The following is a 27,070-nucleotide window of genomic DNA, read 5'->3' on the forward strand; positions in this document are numbered from 1 at the left end:
CAAAGAGGGAAAGAAAAAATTCTGTCATACACATGAAATTTTGACACTTTTACGCCTCAGAAGCAAAAATCAAATATGCCGGGGTACAGCTTCTCTAATTATCCTATTGAAACTTTTTATGGTGCGTTCTGTAGGGCAAAGAGGAAGCTTTCAGGTAGTGGTACGTTTGTTTCAATGTAGCCAGTAAGAGGATAATAATAGAGGGGAAAAGGGAAATTTTCCGAATTTTTCACCTAAAAGCGGGAATTAATTGTTTTAGCTGGAAATACTGCCATCAGATAGACGAAAACTATCTGAAAATAGCCCTTAGTACTCCAAGAATATATCCTACAACTATCATGGCGATATATAACAAAGTAAGCATGAAATGTCTTAAAAAATCTCATTCTACCTCAGAAATTTACCATTTTCTTACCACTTACAGAACATGGTTTATTATAAACCTCAACTGTACTTTCCCTAACTATTTTAGTGAAACTTTTTATGGTGCGCTGTGTAGGCTAAGGATGAGGCTGTTAGACACTGGTACGCTTGTTTGAATGTAGCCAACAAGAAGGAAATAATAGAAATAAAAAGGGGATTTTTTTTCAAAATTTGCCCTAAAATCTGGAATTAAAATTTTCTGTAGCTGGTAACACTGCTACCAGACGGACGCAAACTATCTTAAATTAAACATTGGTACACGACAATATTTAAGGAACAAAACTTCTAATTACCAAAAATATATTACTGTAAACAGAAAAGTAGGGAAAAATTAGAAAAATCAAGGGTTAGAACCTAAATACGAATATTTCGTGCGTTCCCTAATTACCCCATTGTAACGATCTGTACTTGCGTTTGTTAAGTAAGGACAAATGTTCGATTGGCGTAAGTTGACTTGCACTCAGACGTATAGGTACGGATTTATAAACAAAAATTTCTAATTTTTCCCCCAAATTTAGGAAAATTTTGGCAACACTGCGCGCAGGCCCGTCCAATTGATGTCAACAGTTAGGTATCCATCCGAGATATCTACCTGGCAAGTATAAGGAGGTCTTTCTACAACGAAGGAAGCTACAGGGAAAAAAGAAGTAAAGGAAATTCGAAATTAGAAAATTCTCGAATTTTTGACTGGGGTGAAATTTGAGAAGGAAATTCGACACCAGAAGAAAAAAAATATGATAAACTATAGTCCAACCATATTTTGCAAGAATAATATCCCGATATCTTAATTAGTGTCCACACAGGAGCGGATTAAACAAATGATCCCGTGTGCGCCACTTTGGCTACCTGGGCCACCGAGTATACATTTGATTACATTTTTTGACTACTAACTCGTGTTGTTGTTGTAGTTATAGTCTCGACTAATAATAATATAGTTGTTGTAAACAATAACTTTATAAGGAAAATTTTCTCTCCTTTTTACATCTTAGTTCCAACACTGTTGGTGAGATATGCAGGGTGTTTCAAAACGAATTTTGGGGTTTTAAGTCTTCGTAGTACTTATTGCATTTTACGTACAATTATAAGTTATGCATCAAGTAAAAGAGCACCTCAAACAGTCTTTGCTACAAGTGTTCAATGTGAGATTCATTTGTCACACGGCACACATCTAGTCGATAGGCGAGAAAGGCCCATAAACTTTCCGCCATATGGCACAAAACACATTCAATTTAGGGGAGTCTCGTTTCAAGTGTACCATCTTCTGAGGATTTGCTGACGGCCAGATACAAACATTATGAGTGTTGACATTAGCTCTTAGGTGAAATGTCGATTTATCACTGAAGACGACACGATAAATCTTCATTGTTATGCAGCAATATTTCACTTGCGAAATTGGCACGTAAACCGTAGTCTGTAGGCTTTAGACCTGTAGCAACTGCAAACGATAAGGACGTAGTTTGCAAGCGTCTCCTTAGTATTCTTCACACAGACCGTTGCACTGTACAGATTCAGTCTTTATTAAAACACAAAAAAACTTTCTGCTCTCTAGTCTACATCTTTGCTGGTTGCTCTTTCTAACGGCAGACAGAAGAAACAATGCATGTACATGCGTACGTACAAAACTGTTTGAGTTGCTCTTTCATTTAATATAATATTTATAATTGTAATAGATACTACAAAGTTTCAAAACCCAAATATTAATTTTGAAACACCCTGCATTACTTCAAAAAGTGTCATCCTATATTCATGTCTTTTATATACATGTCATCAGGGCTGGTCCTAGTCAATGTGTCGCCCCATGCAATGGCATAATTTGCCGTCTCCCCCTTTCTCCAGAAAGAACAAATCTTAAAAGTCATGATTTTAAGTATGCTACTCCAGCATGAACAACAAAGGTGAGGGTAAATGCAGTTGCACTCAGAAAGGCTTAAATACTTACTAAAAATGCAATCCCGTTGTGTCTTTTTTTTTTTTAAAAAAAAAAATATTAATCTATTACGTTAGTGAAAGATAAAGCAAACACACATGCAGAGGAAAAATGGTAATCCTTTTTATAGAATTCACTATCGAGCTTCAATCTCAATGTATCAGTTTGCAATTCCAGTGCAACTAGCTCTTTTATCTATATTTCTTGATTTCCCTTCAATATCTGTTAACATTTTTTTTTTTAAAATTGTTTCTATCTTCAATGATAAGGAAATTATTTCTGACGAAAACAAGACTAGTTGTCATATCAAAACTGTGATAACTTACTAAATGGAACAGATATTCACTACTATTCGAGAACTAAATTCTTGCATTTGGCAACAATCAAGCAATTTGTGCTCAGATTTATTCGACCATTTGCTTTAGCATTGTCCGTGTGGCCTTAAACTAATGCAACCTAAACATAATTTATGAATGTAGTATTCAAATAGAAGGTCAGTTTAGTAAATGTAACTACCATCATCATGAAGTCTGTTTCCAACAAAAAATATTTAATTTAGATAGTATACTTATGACAGATTTTGCCGGACCATCCAAATTTGCCGCTCCACGCAAATGCACGTGTTGCATGTATGGTAGAGCCGGCTCTGCATATCATATATATCTAGTCGACAAATTATTTATATATGACATTTAGAAAAATACTATTAGGCAAATTAGTATTAGTTTTTACCTTTAGACAAGTTATTTGAATTTTATACTGTTCGAGACATTATTTTCGTACTTATTAAAGGCCTGCTTTCACGAAAAAACAAAATTTCATTTCTACTTTTATTTCTTAGTTGATATTGATGAAAACTGCTGAAACCCGAATTGTTAATAGGTATGGCATTCATGTAAATTGTAAAATATTTGTAGCGTATCAGTATCTAGCGTTTAATTTATGTTGCATTTTACGGTGATTATACCTATATAAAAATTTTTAATACTTACATAGACGTAAGATGCATTAGAAATGACTGTTTGAAAAAAAAACGAAATTTAGAAAAAAAACGAGAGGCAATGTTTTTTTCTAAAAAAAACGTACATTTCTGAAAAAAATACGAACGGTTTTTTTTCTATTTACAACACTACTCCACATACTAATAACTTAATTTTACCCATAAACGTAAGGAAAATGGAATAAATGCGAAAAATCTTGAGTTACAGTATACGCGCAATTTTTTTTGCGCATGGGAGTACCTTGTTAGTCATTCTATACTGCCATCACTATAATCAATTTCCTCGTCACATTTCGGTTCGTAATCACTCTCCAAATTCGACACTTCCATGCCTGAAGTACAAACAAATCACAGTCTATTTTCCGACTCTCACATCAGTGAAGTATCACGTGATTCTATGCAGGTAAAGTACTGCCATATCTTGAGAGACTGTCACATCAGGATGCACAGTATTACCAGGAACTGATGGATACAGCCACGTCACAATATCAAGAACGAAAGTGAATTTCTGGAGGAAACACGTGACTTGCACTGGTAGTAGCTGGAACAAGTAACATGAACTACGCACGTACGTCACTGGTGCGGAAGGGGTTATAAAAATATAATAGCTAGATTCAGATATCAGTCAGTTTGTAATTTATTCCTTAGCGTTGAACTTTCCCTGGAACAAGATGCACTTTATTCCGTATAATTTTCACCGAAATATTTATATGCATTTAAACAGCATCAATTAAAAAAGCAATGTTTTGAGTACTCCAAATTCAGAGAAATCTAGCAATGATTTAATTACGATTGTCTCACAACAACTGTAAAACAAATCTATCTTATTGTATCTAATGATAGAGGCAGTAAGTTGTCTTTGAAGCATCAAATGAATAAACGCAAATGACATATCTGAAGTTCATTATAATGTGAACCATTTGAAGAGCAATCTTATTAGTAAATTCAAAAAGTACTCACCTTCCTCTTCTGTATCCTATAATTCGACGTTTTTGTTTACTTGAACTTAACCATAGAATTCAGAAGATCAAGGTGCGTACCGTTCAATTTATTAATCAAAAGTTTAAGTAACTTAATTACAAGACCTGCTGTGCTCGGAATGTTTTACCAAGCCAGTTGTGTTTGCAAGTAGTGTTTCTCGTCTTCCATCGATATTACCTGTTACATGTAACCATGAACAAACAAGCTCATGACGGAAAAGGGACTACCTCTGCTTATCGCACACTATTGTTGATTGGTTTGAAGTTGAGAGTCATTTTTCAGAACCGAGGTTGTTATTAGACTAGGACATGAGCTTAGTGTGAAATTTAAACCACGTAAGTTTCCACTTCGAATTTTATGTGGGTACAGTGCACCAAAATTGGTAATGCTAACCGTTTAGGCATGCGTAAACCTCAACACACTGTTGTTTACACGTGTGTAGTTGAATATCGATAATTCCAAGTGAATGAGTTACTTATTTGTGTGGTAATATGTATCCAAGTTGAACATAGTCGTCTGTTGTATTAATATGTCATTTCCACGCTGAACATGCTCGTGTGTTGAACTAATATATCATTTCCAGGTTGAACAGACCTTTAACTTTGTCGGAGAAGGTTCTGTATTCCCATCTGGATGATCCAGCAAACCAAGAAATTGAGAGAGGCAAGACATACCTTCGTCTTCGCCCTGACCGTGTGGCCATGCAAGATGCTACAGCTCAAATGGCGATGCTTCAGTTCATCTCGTCTGGACTTCCACGTGTTGCTGTGCCTTCCACTATCCACTGTGATCACTTGATTGAAGCCCAGGTATAAAAATGCATGATTTAGTTCTACATTATATGCCTATTATAACGTGAAATTGTATTTTTACACAGGGGCATAAGTAGAGACTTGTAGGTCCCTGGTTAATTTTTGCGCTGGTCCTTTCTTCTGGTTTATATAAATGATAATTGACAGTCCGTGCATACTTCATGATAATTGATTTATTTTAATGACCTGCATATTAGAAATATACAATTCTAAATATAATTTATATGCAAAATATATTTATCTTATTTCTTAAATGAAATTTGTTCTATATATTTTTTACACCTTAAACTACTTCCTTACTTGGTGACGTTGATGTCGGCAAATTCGCCTATTACTTCTTCGAAGTCAGCTTCCTAGCCAACTCGCGAAAATATTGAAGAAATGTATTTGGCAAACTCATTAGCTTTATGTAATAAAACAGCATAACTTAATTTTGCAGTAATTCAGGTTCGAACATACTAAAGTTCGGATCACTTCACTCAAATTAGTGAAACGACATTGTATTTTACAGCTGTTTGTTACTATGTTCGCTTCCTCCATCAGTGCACTAAATAGATTTCGATAAATTTTTAGCTCATCAGGAAACCTTTGATGAATCTACGTTTATTTGATTGAAGTGTGTTGAACTCAACGTTGATTGTCTTCAATGTTTTGCATGGGAAAACCATTAAGTAAACTAAGTTATAATTTTCAGAAGGAACGGATATGAACGTGTCATCCTGACATCCTAATTAAACCTAGTCCATTCGATGAACATAACAAAGATATGTTCATGCACAAAAATTAGGTGCCATGAACAACGGAGTAGGTCCCTGGGGCTCATTAACTCGGTTAGTATAAAGAAAATCGTAGACTCGAATGAAACATGCTTTCCAGAGGTGCTATGTATTGGGGCCTTGAACAAGAAAACTGAAAATGTCGGTAAAATTCCCTCTAGATATCCCTCCCATCAACTCTGGCCACCTCTGGAGTGGACCCAGGTAAGTGTATACAATCCAAATGTATCTGGAAACACTATATGGGGTAAGAAATGAGTGTATGAAGTTTTGTTTTGATAGACGGAATAGGTATAAGGGAAAATGTTATATACCAATACGCACTGTACATACAAAACCGAACCTATGACCTGACCTATAAAGAGAACATAATATAAAAAATATGAACGCAGTACTATTTATCCTAATAGTGTATCACATTCTCTGTAAAATGAAACAAGCGTATCAAGTAATCACGCATATGGTTGTGTCATGCGGAGAGGGAAATTGGGATAAGTCGCAAAAATGTCTTCCAATATAGCTCTGTTGTGAAGTTGTGCGTCCTCTGAAGCGACACGTAGCCGGTAGGACTCAGTGTGCGAATTAAAGGATATTTTAAGGGGAGATAAAGAGTAGATCCGAGAAATTTAACATGGAGAAGTTCAAAACTTACAGAAGACATACAACTCTTCAGAGGGGGATTTCCCCCTCATCCTTCCTGGTAAGTCGCACACTGGTAGTACACAATTAAAATATACCTTGAAATATACTATGAGATATACGGTAGGGGGTATATCCTTAAAACAAGGGAGAAAATATAGTATGAAACAGTAAGAATGGAATAGAAAACAGTAGGGAAGGGTATGGATGTTGGTGGATAACGTGGGTTTATTTCAATACAGCTGTAGCACAGTTTCCGTTTAAGGTTATTCAGAACGTCCAAACAGTTTGTGTCTAAAACGATAGATGGCGCCACCGTCACCAATGTTAACATATACAACTAATAAAATTAAAACAATCAAATATAAAATAAACAGTTCAAAAATTAAGCAAAAACGGATATAATCTGGTTAATGGACGTTACAAAATCTAGGGAATGGTACGTGTCGATTTCAGATATTGTTATTAGTTTCATTGTTAGAGGCCACCATTGTTAAGTAAACAATCAACTTTATCTGCCGTACTTTCTACCAGAAACTGACCAAACTTTGCACACCCATTTAAGATTGAAATATCTAGGGAATGGTACGTGTGGATTCCACATATTGTTGTTAGTTTCATTGTTAGAGGCCACCATTGTTAAATAAACAATCAACTTTATCTGCCACACTTTCTACCACAAACTGACCAAACTTGGCATACCAATCGGATTACAACTGAGATATCTACTGAATGGTACCAGTCGATTTCACATATTGTTGTTAGTTTCATTGTTCGAGGCCGCCATTGTTAAATAAACAATCGTTGGATTTCTCCATTGTTAGATAAACAATCAACTTTATCTGCCATACTTTCTATCACAAACTAACCAATCTTGGCACACTCATTTACGATTGAGATATCAATGGAATGGTACGTGTCGATTTCACGTATTGTTGTTACTTTCATTGTTAGAGGCCGCCATTGTTAAATGAACAATCAACTTTATCTGCCATACCTCCTACCAGAAACTGGCCAAACCTTGCACACACATTTAAGATTAAAATATCTAGGGAAAGATATGTGTCGTTTTCTCATATTGTTGTTAGTTTCATTGTTGAAGATCACCATTGTTAAATAAACATTCGTTGGATTTCTCTATTGTTAAATAAACGATTAACTTTATCTGTCATAATTTCTACCACAAACTAAGCAAACTTTTCACACTTATGAACGATTGAGATATCTATGGAATGGTATGTGTCGATTTCACATATTGTTGTTCTTTCATTGTTGAAGGCCACCATTGTTAAATAAACAATCTTTGGATTTCTAAATTGTTACATAAACAATCAACTTTATCTTACACTCTTTCTACCAAAAACTAATCAAATTTGGCGCACTCATTTACCATTGAGATATCTATGAAACGGTACGTGTCGATTTCACTTATTTTTGTTAGTTTCATTGTTAGAGGCCACCATTGTTAAATAAAAAATCAACTTTATGTGCCACACTTTTTAACAGAAACTGACCAAACTTTGCACACCCATTTAAGATTGAAATATCTAGGGAATGGTATGTGTCGATTTCACATATTGTTGTTAGTTTCATTGTTGAAGACCACCATTGTTAAAGAAACAATCAAGTTTTTCTGCCACACTTTCTACAACAACCTAAACAAAATTTGCAGACTCATTTAAGATTAAGATATCTATGGAACGATATGGTTCGATTTCACATATTGCTGATAGTTTCATTGTTAGAGGCCACCATTGTTAAATAAACAATCAACTTTAACGGTCATACGTTCTACAACAAACTGACCAAACTTTGCACACCCATTTAAAGTTGAAATATCTAGGGAATGCTATGTGTCGATTTCACATATTGTTGTTAGTTTCATTATTGAAGGCCACCATTGTTATATAAACAATCGTTGGATTTCTCCATTATTAAATATACAGTAAATTTATCTGTAATATTTTCTACCACAATCTAACCAAACTTGGCACACTCATTTACGATTGAGATATCTATGGAATGGTGCGTGTTGATTTCACTTATTGTTGTTACTTTCATTGTTAGAGGCCACCATTGTTAAATGAACAATCAACTTTATCTGCCATACTTTCTACCACAAACTGGCCAAACTTGGCACACCCATTTAAGATTGAAATATCTAGGCAATGGTACGTGTGGATTCCACATATTGTTGTTAGTTTCATTGTTGAAGACCACCATTGTTAAATACAAAATCGTTGGATTTCTCCATTATTAAATATACAGTCAACTTTATCTGTCATATTTTCTGCCACAAACTAACCAAACTTGGCACACTCATTTACGATTGAGATATCAATGGAATGGTTCGTGCCGATTTCACACATTGTTGTTAGTTTCATTGTTAGAGGCCACCGTTGTTAAGTAAACAATCAACTTTATCTGCCGTACTTTCTACCAGAAACTGACCAAACTTTGCACACCCATTTAAGATTGAGATATCTAGGGAATGGTACGTGTGGATTCCACATAGTGTTGTTAGTTTCATTGTTAGAGGCCACCATTGTTAAATATACAATCAACTTTATCTGCCACACTTTCTACCACAAACTGACCAAACTTGGCATACCCATCGGATTACAACTGAGATATCTACTGAATGGTACCAGTCGATTTCACATATTGTTGTTAGTTTCATTGTTCCAGGCCGCCATTGTTAAATAAACAATCGTTGGATTTCTCCATTGTTAGATAAACAATCAACTTTATCTGCCATACTTTCTATCACAAACTAACCAATCTTGGCACACTCATTTACGATTGAGATATCAATGGAATGGTACGTGTCGATTTCACGTATTGTTGTTACTTTCATTGTTAGAGGCCGCCATTGTTAAATGAACAATCAACTTTATCTGCCATACTTCCTACCAGAAACTGGCCAAACCTTGCACATACATTTAAGATTAAAATATCTAGGGAAAGATATGTGTCGTTTTCTCATATTGTTGTTAGTTTCATTGTTGAAGATCACCATTGTTAAATATACATTCGTTGGATTTCTCTATTGTTAAATAAACGATTAACTTTATCTGTCATAATTTCTACCACAAACTAAGCAAACTTTTCACACTTATGAACGATTGAGATATCTATGGAATGGTATGTGTCGATTTCACATATTGTTGTTCTTTCATTGTTGAAGGCCACTATTGTTAAATAAACAATCTTTGGATTTCTAAATTGTTACATAAACAATCAACTTTATCTTACACTCTTTCTACGAAAAACTAATCAAATTTGGCGCACTCATTTACCATTGAGATATCTATGAAACGGTACGTGTCGATTTCACTTATTTTTGTTAGTTTCATTGTTAGAGGCCACCATTGTTAAATAAAAATCAACTTTATGTGCCACACTTTTTAACAGAAACTGACCAAACTTTGCACACCCATTTAAGATTGAAATATCTAGGGAATGGTATGTGTCGATTTCACATATTGTTGTTAGTTTCATAGTTGAAGGCCACCATTGTTAAAGAAACAATCAAGTTTTTCTGCCACACTTTCTACAACAACCTAAACAAAATTTGCAGACTCATTTAAGATTAAGATATCTATGGAACGATATGGGTCGATTTCACATATTGCTGATAGTTTCATTGTTAGAGGCCACCATTGTTAAATAAACAATCAACTTTAACGGCCATACGTTCTACCACAAACTGACCAAACTTTGCACACCCATTTAAAGTTGAAATATCTAGGGAATGTTATGTGTCGATTTCACATATTGTTGTTAGTTTCATTATTGACGGCCACCATTGTTATATAAACAATGGTTGGATTTCTCCATTATTAAATATACAGTAAATTTATCTGTAATATTTTCTACCACAAACTAACCAAACTTGGCACACTCATTTACGATTGAGATATCAATGGAATGGTTCGTGCCGATTTCACACATTGTTGTTAGTTTCATTGTTAGAGGCCACCGTTGTTAAGTAAACAATCAACTTTATCTGCCGTACTTTCTACCAGAAACTGACCAAACTTTGCACACCCATTTAAGATTGAGATATCTAGGAAATGGTACGTGTGGATTCCACATAGTGTTGTTAGTTTCATTGTTAGAGGCCACCATTGTTAAATATACAATCAACTTTATCTGCCACACTTTCTACCACCAACTGACCAAACTTGGCATACCCATCGGATTACAACTGAGATATCTAGGGAATGGTACCTGCCGATTTCACAAATTGTTGTTAGTTTCATTGTTATAGGCTACCATTGTTAAATAAACAATCAACTATGTCATACGTTCTACCAGAAACTGACGAAATTTTGCACACAAATTTAAGTTTTAAATATCTAGGGAATGCTACGTGCCGATTCCATGTATTGTTGTTAGTTTCGTTGCTGAAGACCACCATTGTTAAATTAAATACACAATCGATGGATTTCTAAATTGTTAAATAAACAAACAACTTTACCTGCCATACTTTCTACCACAAACTAACCAAACTTGGCACACTCATTTGCGATTAAGATGTCTATGGAATGGTAGGTGTCGATTTCACATATTGTTGTTAGTTTTCTTGTTAGAGGAAACCATTATTAAATAAACAATCATCTTTATCAGCCATACTTTTTAGCAGAAACTGGCCAAACTTTGCATACCCATTTAAGATTGAAATATCTATGGAATGGTACGTGTCGATTTCACATATTGTTTTTGTTTCATTGTTGAAGGCCACCATCGTTAAACAAAGAATCAACTTTGCTATATTTTGTACCAGAAACTGACCAAACTTGGCACACCCATCGGATTACCACTGAGTTATCTATGAAATGGTACTTGTCGATTTCAGTTGTTGTTGTTAGTTTCATTGTTAGAGGCCACCATTGTTAAATAAACAATCAACTTTATCTGTCATACTTTCTACCAGAAACTAACGAAACTTTGCTTACCTATTTACGATTGAAATGTCTATGGAATGGTACATGCCGATTATCAAGGGCTAACAAGCCCTAGCCAAATTGTGTGTAATACGTCATTATGCTTGGGATCAAACGATAATTATTCGTGATCAAACGAGCTGGCCAAATTCCGATTGAATTTGTTTTCATGGTGGCTGTGGTGGAGGGGCTAACAAGTCATCGGTAAATGTTATTGTTCGGAAAATGGAATAGTGCAAAAAAATAAACATATTTCATTCAGAACTTTGTTGTGCCTGCTTTGTAACCAGTGTGAATTAGTTGTGTGCCGCCAGATTTCTTTTCATTCTTTTTTTTTTTTTTTTTTTTTTTTGTCTCAGGTGGAGCGGGATGGTTCCCTACAGCGTTCCTAGAATTACACTCTAAAAGCCCACAGTGTTCCTAGAGCTGCACTCCCCTCCCATATAACTGACCTTTGTTTCACAGCAGACACCTCACATTTGAACTCTGTTGAGATTCTGTGTAAGTTTGTCGGTTGTACGCACAAATTGAGAGTATAAAAATGTATTAGGGAATGAGAAGTTCTCGAAATAAATTTGCAAGCTGAATATTTTTTCGCGACATAAGTGAAGAGTAATTGTATATCCTTGAAGAGTACCCTGGAGAGTAAGAAAACTCTAAGCAAAATAATCATTGAATAAATAGCAATGTAATCACAGTAATGTACATATGGCATGTTGTATTTCTACCAGATTGTCAGAGCACTAATTCTCTCATTTTTTGATGTGAGCGGTCTCGCTATCGAATCTCCAGAAGAACATTAAAAAAAAAAGATGTATTTAGGTCTATTCCATTTTAAACAAACGAAATACGTTGCGTAAAAGAACTTTCCATGTTAAAATATTTGATGGGTAGAGTAGTTTGTATGGGATTTGATTGTTATTGCATGTATCTATTGCATGCTGATTGGGTAGCTGGGAAGGCAGCCAAGATATTCATTCTGACGGTTGCAAGCCCGTGAAAATACAGAGCAACAGTTACTCCAAGGGAGTAGATAATAGATAAAAAAAAAAAAAAAACTACCGTGAGGGAGAGAGCCGAAAAGAGTTTATAGTATGAAATTTTGTCCGCAACTAGGGAAGTTCCGCCAGGAACGCAGGATCACCTGTATATGGCTCTCATTGTTGAGACACTAAAATTTTTCAATTAATCGTATACGGAAGATAAACATTAATAAACTATTTTTATTTATTTACTTATTCCTCGGGGGGTAGTCTATCTCAGAAGATTTCGATTAGCATAATTCTATGTTTCAGGGGTGCGCTTCCAATCCACCTCCCAGAGGCGGTTTTTGGGTGGGCGAACCGGACCTTGTCCTTAGATCCACACATTAATTAAAGTATATGTAACACACATGTACGTATGTGTGTGTGTGTGCGTATGATATGTGTATATGTATGTATGCTAAATGTAAAATATTTTTGAACCAATGTTTCCAATCCAAATAATAGAGCCCCACGGCTCCAACTCGCCAAAAACAAATTCCGCCTGTGTCACCTTCTACACATCAGCGGCTATGCCCATAGTATATTCTATGATAACAATTGACTGAATGTGCTTTTCAAGTTTCTAGCTCATTTTCTTGGAAAGATAATGCGTAAGACTCTCTTAGTGTTGCAACGAGACGAGACAGGACTCTTTGAAGCGAGACACGATACAATACGAAACGTTTCGTAAAACGTCTTGTCTCGTGTCTCGAAAAATACAAGCACAGTTTCTGAATTTGCTTAAAAATTTATTAACTCGGAATAAATTATTTGCCTTCGAAATGTATACCATCTTTTATTATTTCAAATGATCCAAATGATTCAATGTTTCAAATCCTACAAAGAACAGGGAATACCTAAAGCACTTTTTAAAAATGATTCTTACAAACAGCTTTCACTTCCATTTTTCAATCGATTCAAGTTTAATTATTTTGTGATAGTGCTCCAGATTCAAATACAATGTAAAGCGTTCATTGAGATCAGTGTTTCAGAAGATTTTATTCCGGGGGCTGGTGGAGATATCTACGTATAAAAATCCTTTAATAGAAGTACAAGTATGCGTAGAAGTGGCAATTTTATCAGTAACTAACTATTGTTTCATGGTCTTTCTCGTTCCGAACCAAGACAGAAACGTGTCAGCCTTTCTCGACACTGAGTTTCGAAAAAGATTCTGATTTGACAATAAAATTTATCTTTTTTATCCTTTTATGCTGTTATTCGAAGATAAACCATTTTTTAAATGGGAAAGTTACATAGGCCTCCTTATTTGTTGAAGTGGCGCCAGGGGTTCTGAAAAAAGGATATCAGAATAAATGGGGAAATCTTGCCTTTCGTCTGTACTGACGGTTTTGACAAATGTTCCTATCGAAGTAATTACGGGTTCAGTCGAAACTAAGCAGTCGTTGCTGGAGGATTGCAGTCGTATTTTGTGTTGTGCTCTGTTAACCAAACTAGGTTAAAAGTTATAATTTTAACCACTTGGTTTAACAGCTCTTTTGTGAGCCTCAGCCTTTCTGGTGTTGCCACGAGACGAGACAGAACCATTCGATACGAGACGAGACGGACACATCTTTTCTAGACGAGACGACACAGCCAGAAGTCTCGTCTTGTCTCGTTTCGTCTCGTGGCAACACAAGACTCTCTAGATATATCAGTGCAAGGTATGACAACGTTCCTCACGGAGCACATGTTAGCTCTCAGCCTCTTTCTTTCACTGATGTTTGTTTACGTAGTAGATGAATATATAGAGAGTAACAAAAGGATGAGATATGCAGATTCTCCTGAAACCACATTAAAATTGTAGCAGTATTTGGAGCTTGTTATAAATGGATTTACCGGGGAACTAAAATAATTCTGGGAACTGATCATACAGTATTGATATAAATAAACATGGAAACAAAGTAAATACAAAGAACTGAAATCGTGAATTGTTTTCAAAATACAGAAATCTCGAAGGAATATCTGTTTAGGCGGCTTTAATTGTAAAGGAATTTTGAATAAATTTGCATCCCCTGAATTCTTATACATAAAAAATAGAAATCTTTCTTTTAGCGTACGAATGAAATGCTTTAGGAAATTAGGTTAAGATAATTAAAATGATACTGGACTTTGCAAAATTTAAGAGGAATACCATGATCGAAAAAGCATGAGTCAAACTATAAAGGTCAGTGGTAGCTTTTGCCATTTCTTACGACCACTATACGCACCTTATTGCGAAAAATTTATTCGTATTATAAAACCGATATCATTCAATAAATGTCAAATTTAACAGATCTTGAGAGATGAAATGACAAAAATTGTCATTACCTCTGTCGCATAAGATATTCTAGCTTTGTGACCCATGTTGTTATATGACTTTCACAATAAGTGACCAGGAGAATATAAATCCCAAGTTCAAAACGTAAGGAAAGAAACCGGCTGTTCGCGCTTCAAATTATGAAAAATGTACCAAAATGGTTGAAATTATGATTTTGTATTTCTTTACGAGAAAGAAGAATAAAAATAAAAATTGGAGCAATTCTAATCATGTATGTATAAGTCCACTATCTTCTTCAAGTTACTAAACTAACTTCAAGTGTTTCAACCATTTTTGACACATAACTCGAAAACTTTTAGAGATATTAGAGGCAAGAATACGTGGTTGATAATGAGCTTTTTAATTATGTCACAATACTTTTGAACTTTACCTTATGAGAAATGGCATATTCCAAAATTAATTCAGTACCACCCTAACCTGAATTTTACCAAATGATTAGCGAAAGTGATACGGTGTGCATCGTCCAGGGATTAATTCCCGGTGTGGCACTCAAACATTTCTGTGTTGACCAAATATCGAGAGAAAAGTTGGGAAACTAAAAGATAGCGGACTTCAATCTAGACAGCCGGCGACGTTGGGTGTGGTTGTGCTTACTACTAACATAAGCCCGCTGCAGGCTCAGATCACAAGGGACTGTTGCGCCAGGATTATCTCTCTCTCTCTCTCTCTCTCTCTCTCTATATATATATATATATATATATATATATATATATATTGGTGTTATTATTTTACCTTACATTCTCTCAGTAGCGTAAGTAAGGACGAATGGGCCTCCCCGCAAAAATGTTAAACGGACCCCCTCTTTCCACATTCATGAGTCACGTAAAATTTACAGAGAACAGTTTTGACTTTCTATGTTCTATCTAGTGAGTCACAACTTGCTCATATGCAAAAAATGCACATTATTATTATTATTATTATTATTATTATTATTATTATTATTATATTGTGCTATAGTTTTCGTCTATTCTGCTATACCAAATTCGAGAGTCTACGACATCCGACATTTTTAATGAGGTGTGGTCGTCCCACTTTTTGTTGTTTGGTTCGATGCTGGTTTCACTGTTCTTTTCCCATCTTTGAAATACATAAGCACGGCAGATCGCGAAAACTCGACAAGTCGCGTTGTTTCCGAAATGAAGCTCCCAGCCACTTAGTCACCCTGATATATCGTCGTCCTTCCCCATTCAAGGCACAAGCATCACACTGACTAATCGAGTGAGATTCTTGTCGTGTTTGGCGCGCGGTTGTGTCATGCCTTGTAGCTCTTATCTCACCCCGATGATTTCGTTCAAAAAGTAGCGAGTGGTCATAATGTTTTCGCTGGTCAGTAAAAGTTTTGTTGGCATTTAATTTACTAAATAATCGCTCAGGTGTTACCGTCTTCATAGGTAAAAATTAGTGCTGTTGAATTTTTGTGACATTTGCGGTTTTCGGTTTTTGAGAAAACCGATTTTCTGAAAACCGAAAACCGCAAATGCGGTTTTCAAAACCGAAACCGCAGATGCGGTTTTCAAAACCGAAACCGCAAGTGCGGTTTTCAAAACCGAAACCGCAGATGCGGTTTTCAAAACCGAAACCGCAGATGCGGTTTTCAAAACCGAAACCGCAAAAGCGGTTTTCAAAACCGAAACCGCAAATGCGGTTTTCCAAACTGAAACCGAAAAAGCTCTTTTCGAAAGCGAAAGCCACCCGAAACCGTGTTTGCGGTTTTATAAGGGATTGTCCTTTTCAAAGCAGAAACAATGTTTGCTGTTTTTAATTACACCTTTTAACAATTGTGAAAGCATCTATCGATCGAGACAAAGCATTGATTTATATGTGTGTTTTAACTTTTTTTTATTTGCTCCAAGACTATTATGGTAATATGTGCAGCACAGTGCGAAAGGGATAATTCGATGGTTGTACAAGTCACAGCTAAATTAAGGTGACAAATACTGACATTCGATCCTTAGCTTTTTTTTTAAGTTATTTCTTTGTCGACACTTTCAATGTACCTTTCGGCTGCAGGGAAGCAAACCCGGTGGACCCCACCTGATTTTCATATATGTTGTAAATTAGACCACCAGGAACACGAATCTGAAGGAATTTTGACATTTCGAATGTCGGAACTCGAGATATTCGAACATAAATTGACCATTGAAGCAAACTGGACCCCACCTGATTTTTTTATATTTTGTAAAGTAGACCACAAGGAACACGTATCTGAAGGAATTTTGACATTCCGAATTTCGGAACTCGAGATATTCGAACATCAAGTGAAAACGGAAGCAAACTAGACCCCAACTGATTTTTATATATTTTGTAAACTAAACCACGAGAAACACGAATCTGAAGGAATTTTGACATTCCGAATTTCGGAACTCGAGATGTTCGAACATAAAGTAACCAGGAAGCAAAAAGGACACTATTTGATTTTTATATATTTTGTAAACTGGACCAAAATTAGCAATTATCTGAACGAATTTTGACATTCCGATTTCCCGATCTCGAGATACTAGAACTTATACAGTAGTTTTATGTAATATGTATAAAAGTAACGAAGAAAGTTCTGTCGCTTTTTGACCTATCACTTAGAGCATAGATATGTCACCAAAGACGTACCTGGAAGATCAAAAATAGTACCCATCAGTATCAATGACCTTCTGCCAACGTTCGGAATGGGCATGGATTCCTTCGCGGTAGAACTTGGTTTGCCGTGAAGCGAAGAAGGTATCAAGTGCATTTCGCACCTCTACTACGGAGTTCTTTGTGGTGGACAAACACCGTGCTCGTGGGTTTTCTCGGGGTTCTCCCGTTTCCTCCCACTTTCTTCATTCCACCATTTCACTCATCTCTCATTATCATCGTCTCCTTTAGCCTAACCGGCATAACCGTGGGACGTAAAACTCAAAGATTTCATTTCATTTTCTACTACGGAGTTGAACTGGAGTCCTCTAAAGTGAGTGTCCAAGGAAAGGAACAGGTGATAACCGGATGGTATAATGTCCGGACAGTATGGCGGATGCAATAGTGTTTCCCATTCAAGGTGTAGGATGGTGTTCCGGCTCATTCTAGCTATGTGGGGCATAGCGTTGTCCCGTAATGGGGGAACCTCTTAGCGATTGAGAAGTGTTGGCTCCAGGGTTTTGAGTTTTTCTTGAACACGGCTCAACTGCTGACAGTAGACAGTTGCATTGATGTTCTTCTCTGACCGCCCGGTAGCAGTTCCCGATGCACGATGTCGTGAGCAGTCCACCAAACACACAGGAGGACTTTCTGGCCCGGAAACAAATCATCTGGGACACATAGACCCAACTTGTAGTGCTTCCCAAATTGATGGAGGTGCTGGCGAATGGTTTCTCGACTAACATTGAATGTTAGCACCAGTTCCTCACATGTCTGTTCGGCTCAATTGCTACCTGAAGATCCTCATTTTGTACATGTGTTGGTCTTCCGGCACGTGTGGTGCGTCTTTCGTGAGTGTTTCGTCACCGTTCTTAAACTTGCTAAACCACCCTTGCACTGTCTGCGTAATCACGACACCCTCACCAAAGCCCTGAGGTATCTTCCGCCCCGCTACAGTGGCGTTTGATCCAAGTTGGAACTCGTACAGCATACACGCCCCTATGACGCTCTGTGGAGGTTCCATATTCACTCCGTCCTTACATACGTTTACGTTGTAACTGAACTTCCACAACCAGGTAGAATGTCGGATATACCCACACCAACAACTGACCTTCGCCTTATCTCCATTCGCATTAAACTCACGGTATGAGGGTCAATTTTACACAGAATTCCACAAAAAGCGACAGAACTTTCTTGGCTACCTTTATATATCTCTCAGGACATAATATGTTTCGTATAGAGAATATTGTGTTTTTTTTTCATATAACGTCTATATTAAACTTTAAGTTTTAATATCTCGAGTTCCGGAGGTCGGAATGTCAAAACGCCTTCAGATTCGTGTTCCTCGTGATCTAGTTTACAAAATATATAAAAATCAGGGGAGGTCCAATTTGCTTCCCTGCATCCTACTTTTCAAACGAAACAGTTTTCCAGAGTGTACATTTTGCTTCAAACTGAGTTCTGCCCTGGCTAAGAAACGTAAATTCGCTTCTATAAGAGTCTTTAAAGTTACACTTGAAATTGTCGTTCGGCATTCTTGTAGCTTGTGAAGGTATGAATAATTCAAGTATGTTTGTTACAACATCTACAAACGAATACTCATTCGTATAGAACCTCCAATACATTACATAGAAAACACATGAACTATACAAAGAAAACCATTGTGCATTAGAGCAGATCTCTTATTAGCAAATGATTCTGCACACGTGCACTGCTCAGATAGCCCAGAGCTTGAGCCTGAGCGCGAGTCCAAATTTAACTCAATCGCGATTGAGATTGTCAAAGGTGTAGCGGTTTACGTTGAATATACCATACCAACACTTTATCAACTAAGTCCTCTTAGATTTTTCTCCAATCCCAAAAAGCGGGTGGTTTTTCGTGATTAAGATATGTTTAAGCGGGGGACGAATATATAACCTGAAAATCGGGTGGTACCCGCTAAAATAGGGTAATAAGCCAACACTCAATAGAAATAAGGTATATCCCTATTTAAGATCACTACACATGCAACTCATGAAATTCAATTTGAAATATCATCCACTTAGACTGACATCTTTTATATTATTATTACTCTTTCCCCATATTTTTAAAAATAGTACTGCCACTCTTTCTTTTGTTAACAAAAAGGCACCACCTCCCTTTCTTAATATAAAGAAAGAGAAAAGAAAGAAAGAAAATCTCTATCGCAATATACAATTTTATTGTTGATTTGTTGCTCAACCGATAAATGTGAATTTGTGGTTTTGCATGTGTCGACTGGCTTCTTATCGCAAGTCCCAGACACCTGCAATAGTTTATACTAGACGGAAACACCGATCATATTTTATTCTGTATCTTTTTACTTCCCAATAACGATAGCCGTGCCTCATTGAGAAATTGCAACTTATTTTTTTTTATTCTGCCAATTGTAAAAGTATAGAATTTCCCTACACTTTAGGACATTTTAAGAAAAAAATACCTTCTTTTCCTTCTGCAAATTTTGATCATTTTTCCCTAAGCCGCCGAGGGAAATTTCCCTCCATCTGGCAACTGAGAGCCGGTGTGGGGAAAGATTCTTTGCTGTTTTCTCGTCGTTACTTGATATTAGTGCTGTAGAATTTTTGACATTTGCGGTTTTCAAAACCGAAACCGCAAAAGCGATTTTCAAAACCGAAACCGCAAATGCGGTTTTCAAAACCGAAACCGCAAATGCGGTTTTCGAAACCGAAACCGCAAAAGCGGTTTTCGAAACCGAAACCGCAAAAGCGGTTTTCAAAACCGAAACCGCAAATGCGGTTTTCAAAACCGAAACCGCAAATGCGGTTTTCAAAACCGAAACCGCAAAAGCGGTTTTCAAAACCGAAACCGCAAAAGCGGTTTTCAAAACCGACATTTCGGTTTTATGAAATTTCACTTTTTTCAAAAACCGGTTTTCGGTTTTTTCAAAAACCGATTTCGACAGCACTAGTAAAAATGAGATATAGTTGGAACATCATGGGCCTCTTTCTGTTCTGGGCCTCTCAATGTTGCGGGCCCTGCAGGCCCTTTAGTTGCGCCACATCATTCTCTCTACTCAGAAGGATAGGGACAAATAGAAAAGTCAAAATTCATTTTGTCCATTTTTCATGCATCATACACTTCAGAAAAAAAATCATATAATACTGATATGTAAGAAAATATTAGTATTGTTTGTCTGTTTTCTGTATACAAAGAACCATTTAGGTTCTTTTTATCTCATATTCTGGTAATAATCAAAAAAAGAAAAGAGTTTCATGTGATAAACGTACGAAAGATAATTTGTCAACGCGATGTGAATGACGTTCTCTGCAACCTAATTCCCGTTTTTCGTACAAAACTCTATTCCTACCTGCAAAAAGAAAAGATTTATGTTACTCATCAATGGTTGAGGTTTTGCCCTGCGGCTGAACAACACGGCTTGTGTAAATAGACTCTGACTGACTGCAGGTGCACGAAAAAAAAAACTGTTGGATTCCTCTCCCCGCCCACTTCAAGTGTGGATATCCTGGATACATTCAAACTGAGCGGTACGATCTTTCAGTTCTTCCCAGTAGAGGTACCAGCAGTGATTGCTAAATGAAAAAGTGAGCATCTGGTGGCGAAAAGGCGAAGTGCTCGGACAAGGGGGAGTTCACAGGAACCTTAAAGTGCTTGCTTTATTCCACAGAGAATGTGATACAAATCGTGATATAACGATAAATAGTACTGCGTTTATATTTTTAATATTAGGTTCTCTTTATAGGTCAGGTCATATGTTCGGTTTTGTATGTACAGAGCGTATTGGTATACAGCCTTTCCCCTCATACCTATTTCGTCTATCAAAACAAAACGTACTACTCATTTCTTATCCCCTATAGTATTTTTCGAGATAAATTTGTATTGTGTACTTTTACCTGGGGCCACTTCAGAGGGGGCTAAAGTCGATGGGAAGGATTTCTGGAGGAAATTCTCCCGACATCTCCCAATTTTCCCTGTTAAATACATAACACTTCTGGAAAGCTTGTTTCATGCTGAAGAGAATGAACTATAAATCATGATTTTCCAATGAACAGCGCTGACATGTTCAGGGTGGGAATAGGGGCAGTTGCCCTCCTGTTTCACTGTCTAGCGGCTGCCATATGAAATTATTTCACGCCCTTTTGCATGGTGTTAGTTACATTTGTTTTGCGCTCTTGATGCAAAAATATTGCGTTTTGTAATAGGATTCATTTGCTGAGCAAAACTGAACTTCATTGAAAATGGATTTGCATCAATTGTTCTCTGAACGTCCCAAATATTACCGTTTTTCAATAAATTACTGACTGAAAAGACAATCAATTTGACAGACTTGCAGAAAATATTCTACCATTAGCACATGAAGTGTGCACCAAACATTACTTTTCGAAAATTTATTATTTTAAAAGAATTTTATTAGCATCATTGTTCTGAAGTAGTACAGTAAAACGACTCTCGTCCGCCCTCATCTGGTCCGCCACTCCGATTGATCTGACTGTGCTCGAGCCGAACTTGTCCCGATTTGTCGGTGACTCACGAGGTTCATTGTCGTTTACTGCCGTCGCGGCATTGTTGATTACTTGCTGTTAGCGCATATCTGCTTTAGCGCTCTGTCATCGCTTGTATTATTTCTTTCGTTGTGCGTATTTTCTGTACTGTACTGTGCAGTTTTCAGAGCTTATTGTTCTTTTGTTTTTACTGAAGAGAGCAATACAGTCATTTTTGAGTTCAGAGATTGTTTATTTCTCTGTAAATCCGTATTATTCTGTATTTTATAATAATCCGACTTTTTTTGCGTTCCGACCCTACCCCCAGTTCTAAAGGTGACGGATTAGAGGGATTCTACTGTAATCAAATTTTGCAACAAAAATCTCACCCACCTCCACGAAACGCGAGCTTAGTCCCTAAAAGCTTAATTAGAAAACTTTCAGAAGCGGTAAATCCAAAATGACTAGCTTTATGGCTAAAATAGCCGCACAACCATATTTCTGGTAAAATTCTAGCCTTAAAACATGTAACATAACTCCCTTTGCATTTGAAATGTCCGAATGCCAATCAAAGATGTCCGCCGTGATGATTTATAGCACCATCTTATGTATCATTCTCCCTCAACAACCCGTTCCCAACACACAAGGATGGTGAGGACTTTTGTTTTGTCATTATATTGATAGATTGTGCGGAACCTCTATAGTATGAAAATTTTACAATCACCAAAAAGCTTATTACAACCAAGAAAGTACTTACGAGAGTCACTGGCAAGAAGTTGTAATAAAAGGGGATCATATAATAATATAAAATAAGTTGAGAATTACCAATCTATATTGAAATATTCTGCACCCAACACAATGTAGTCTTAACGAGAATAAAATAAATGTAAAGATCGCTTGTAAGAGCAAAAAAGTCTTAATAATAAATACGTTATTACACGATTTTGAAATATGTTTAAAATCATGTTTTATACTTAAAAATGTTTAAAACATTTTTTTCGTGTGTGTTTTAAAACATGTTTAAAACATTTTGAACACCTTTTTCATATTTTAAACATGTTTTTTTTTTTTTTTTTTTTTTTTTTTTTTTTTTTTTATAAATATGTTTTCTAACCCTGCTTTGGAAGAATTAGTTCGTGGAAGGAGGAAGTGGAAAGGTGTCAGCTTCTGTACAAAAACAAAATCGAAAATTCTGATGTCAACCAAAACTAAGGGGAGAATAGGAATGAATGGAGAAATATTAGTTTGCTGCAAGAACCTGTCGATTTGGCGTAACACTAATGATAGTAAAGTTATAGTCGTGCTTATAGTAAAATACATAGGGTTTGTTGTCACCACCACGATACTTAGCAATGCCCTTTCTTTGGGTAAAAGGATTACTTACGCGTTATATTCACATTTAAAGAAAATATACATACCAATATAGAAAATTATTGTTCCGATTTACAAATTGTGGTTGACCGGATATATAGGAACTTTTGGAAGTGGCTAATTGCGTAAAACCTTATTACAATTATTTTTAGTAGTATAGAAGAAGAAAAGAAGTAGAAAATTACCAACAGCTCCACAATTACTAGGAAATAATGTTTGTTGTTCATCATTTTTGACCCATACTAAGGATGTGTCTTATGTATTCATCAATTGTTTGCTAAACACGTTATTTTCCCAGACAGTACCAATTAAGGCTGATACATCTGAAATCATTTTATATATTTTATAGACATATTTAATTTTCTGCAGTAAAGAAAATCATCTAAACTTTTGAAATCGAGAGAAAGTGAATATTTTCCATGTTATAATTAGAAGTATTGGTATTGCAAAAGATAAAAGGGTCCTTAATTAATCAGCGGGAATCGAACTCAGGACCCGAAACGTGTGAAACCGACTCTTAAGCCATCACTGTTAGACATCACTGTTAAGTAAGAGGAAAAAACGCTCGATGTGAAGTGTATGTAGCAAATCGCACACTTTCACGATTCCAGTGTTATAATAACGACGAAACACTCTTGATTTCGGCCATGATAAAATACAAAAAGTTAGGTAAAAACAATAGCCCAGAAAATTCAAATTTAAATGGAAAAGAAAAAAGACAAACACACAAGTACATGAAGAAAAAATGGCTTTTAGAGGGATTCGAACCCTTAAGTTGCATTCCTCTTGACTGGAATCTGGTGCCTCAGACCACTAGTATTTGTGGATGGCAAACAACGGAACATATATATAGTTTTAACATGTCGATAAATATAGTTTTAACGTCCCAAAGAAAGGATTATTAAAGGGGAAACGAGGAAAAATTCGAGCTATGAAAGACCTTGGAAGGTTATATGCGTATCAAAAAAGTGCTTTTATGCAGACATTAATACCTAGAGTAATTCCTCGCCATTAGCTTCAATGACGCATCTTAATCATCTTCGTAATGGGTTAACTAAGTTCGCGACATATTGATGTCCATGTGCTATTTTTCCTCGTAGCTCTCATAGGTCGTCAGCTCTCCTTTTTGGGGGATCAAGCCAATTTTTGTGTAGAGTTCTTGTAACTTCCGATCCTGAGATTTTCTATTGCTTTCAAGTCAGATCCTCTTGGAACTCAGTCGTCTGTATTTCTGGCTATTCAAACAGTCTTCCATATGTTGCAACTCACCAACTGTATTCTTATACAGCCATCCCCAGCAGTGAATATTAAAATGTGGATCATAACGTTTTCTGTGCATGGAATGTGGATCATTTACGTTTTTCTACGGGTTTATCAACAAGTCGAATACCATCATTTGCCAACGAAAGTAACTTTTTGTCTGTGAAGATTACATGATCCTAGTGACGATTAATATTTGCCTAAGCAAATGCTACTCGATTGTCCTCATGACTATTCGTTAATGGTTCGTGACACCCAGCTCTATGTGCATGAAGCCCTGCATCGTTAAGGCATCGTTGAACAGTAAGGAAGGAACCAGGGAAACGTTACGCTGTTACTAGCTGCAGGAATGATATGAAAGGCTTGCTAACGTCAACTAAGGCCCGATTTAGTTCTGGGGGTTCAAACGCTTTGAAGACCAGTGTCATTTTTTTAAACCGTGTTACCTGCCTATTTCTTCAACCAAACATCCTGCAGAACAGGATACACCTTCTGTCACACACATATACCAACATATCAACAAAGCATTCTGATCACGATGGGTTATGAATAGATTTCGGATTTTTGCATATTTGCATGTTTTATTCCTGATGTGATATTGGTATGCTCTTTAAACAGAAATTCGTTTCAGCTGTTTTGGGGCAAAATAGCAGTTTTATAGTGCATATATTTGCATATTTCGGAGGTTAGTGCATGTTTATTTGGTTATTGCATATAAATGCATATTTAAAGGAACGAACAAATTGATAATTTTTAACGTTCGACAACTTTCTTTATAAGTGGAATTTCAAGTTTCTAATATAAATAGACTCAAAATCTTTAAATGGTTCATTATTGTAGATTTAGAATATCTTCCAAGGTCATGTGAAAGAAGAATAACAAAAGATTGGGTGATTCATCCTACTAGCAATGATGCATGAATGTCAGCTTTTTGAAAGAAGATACAAATAACGATGTCAAATCACCTACAACAAAATTTCTACGTCTCTCATCTCGGCAGTTAAGGTTGCTACTGTTGTGTGTGTGTGGATTTGAAATTGTGTGGTCGTGTGGCTGTATAGAAATACCAAAAGAAAAATCTGGGTCCATTTAGTTGTAGTGCGACATCTTCTAATTCGAATTCTAACTAACTCAGAATTTTGTCCACCTTTTGCCAATTTTTGTCCACCCAAGAAAAACTTTGGTACCATTCAAGTTAACAAAGGAGGGTCATGCCAAAATTTCGGCCACTTCGATCACCTGTAGTGCAACATCTTCAAATTCGAATTTTAACTTGCTCAGAATTTTGTTCGATTTTTGTCCATTTTTGTCTACCCAAGAAAAAAATTGTACCATTCAAATAAACGAGGGAGGAACATTTCTAATTTTCGGCCACTTGGATCACATGTAGTGCGACATCTTCTAATTCGATTTTTAACTAGCTCAGAATTTTGTTCATTGTTGTCCACCCAACAAAGAAATTTGTACTATTCAAATAAGCGAGGGAGAGCCATTTCAATAAATTCGGCCATTTCAATCACCTTTAGCGCGACAGCTTCAAATTCGAATTTTGATTAGCTCAGAATTGTGTCGAATTTTTGAACATTTTTGTACCACGAAGAATAAATTTTGTCCTACTGAAATAAACCAGGGAAGGTCATTTAAAAAATTGACCACTTAGATCACCTGTAGTGAGACATTTTCAAATTCGAATTTCAAGTATCTTGGTGGTACAAAAACGTACAAAAAATAGGGAAAATTCTAAGATAGATAGAGTTCGAATTTAAAGATATCACACTCTTGGTGATCGAAGTGGCCAAAATTTTGAACTGGTCCTCTTTTGTTAATTTGAATAATACAAATTTTTTTTGGTACAAAAATGTACGGAAATTGGATAAATTCTGAGCTAATTAAAATTCGAATTTGAAGATGTCGCACTGCACGTAATCGAAGTGGTCAATTTTTGAAATGACCCTCCCTCGTTTATTTTCATGGTACAATTGTTTTGTTGGTGGTACATGAATGTACAAAAGTTGAACAAAATTTTAAGCTTGTTAAAATTCGAATTTAAAGATGTCGCACTACAGGTGATCGAAGTGGCCAAATTTGAAATGACCCTCCCTCGTTTATTTGAATTGTACATTTTTTCTGGGGTGGACAGAAATGGACAAGAATTGGATAAAATTCTAAGATAGTTAAAATTCAAATTTGAAGGTGTCGCACTACAGCTGATCGAAGTGACCAAATTTTGAAATCCCTCCTTTGTTAATTTGAATGGTACAAAATTTGTTCTTGGGTGGAAAAAAATGAACAAAAATTGGATAAAATTCTGAGCTAGCTAAAATTCGCATTTGAAGATGTCGCCCTACAGGTGATCGAAGTGGCCGAAATTTTCAAATGTCAAGGGATGCGCACGAGACGAGTCGAGACAGGATTTTTCCTGACAAAATTCTAGTCGAGACGAGTCGAGACACGGCTCTTCCAATAGAGAAATATACATTTTTCGAGTCGAGACATCTTTTACAG

At 36.2% G+C, this 27,070-nt stretch overlaps 1 protein-coding gene across 1 annotated transcript in view; it reads left to right on the plus strand.

The window, feature by feature from the left end:
• The window catches only part of LOC145664455 (aconitate hydratase, mitochondrial-like), a 417,790-nt gene that overhangs the window by 90,537 nt on the left and 300,183 nt on the right, over positions 1–27,070 (plus strand). Inside the window, exon 3 of the mRNA XM_081731145.1 lies at positions 4,915–5,140. Within this exon, the coding sequence (XP_081587271.1) occupies positions 4,915–5,140 (226 nt within the window). The remainder of the gene's footprint in view (positions 1–4,914; positions 5,141–27,070) is intronic.

The sequence above is a fragment of the Thermobia domestica genome, chromosome 11 (assembly GCF_964235325.1).
Source record: "Thermobia domestica chromosome 11, izTheDome1.hap1.1, whole genome shotgun sequence".
NCBI classification, from domain to species: Eukaryota; Metazoa; Arthropoda; class Insecta; order Zygentoma; family Lepismatidae; genus Thermobia; species Thermobia domestica.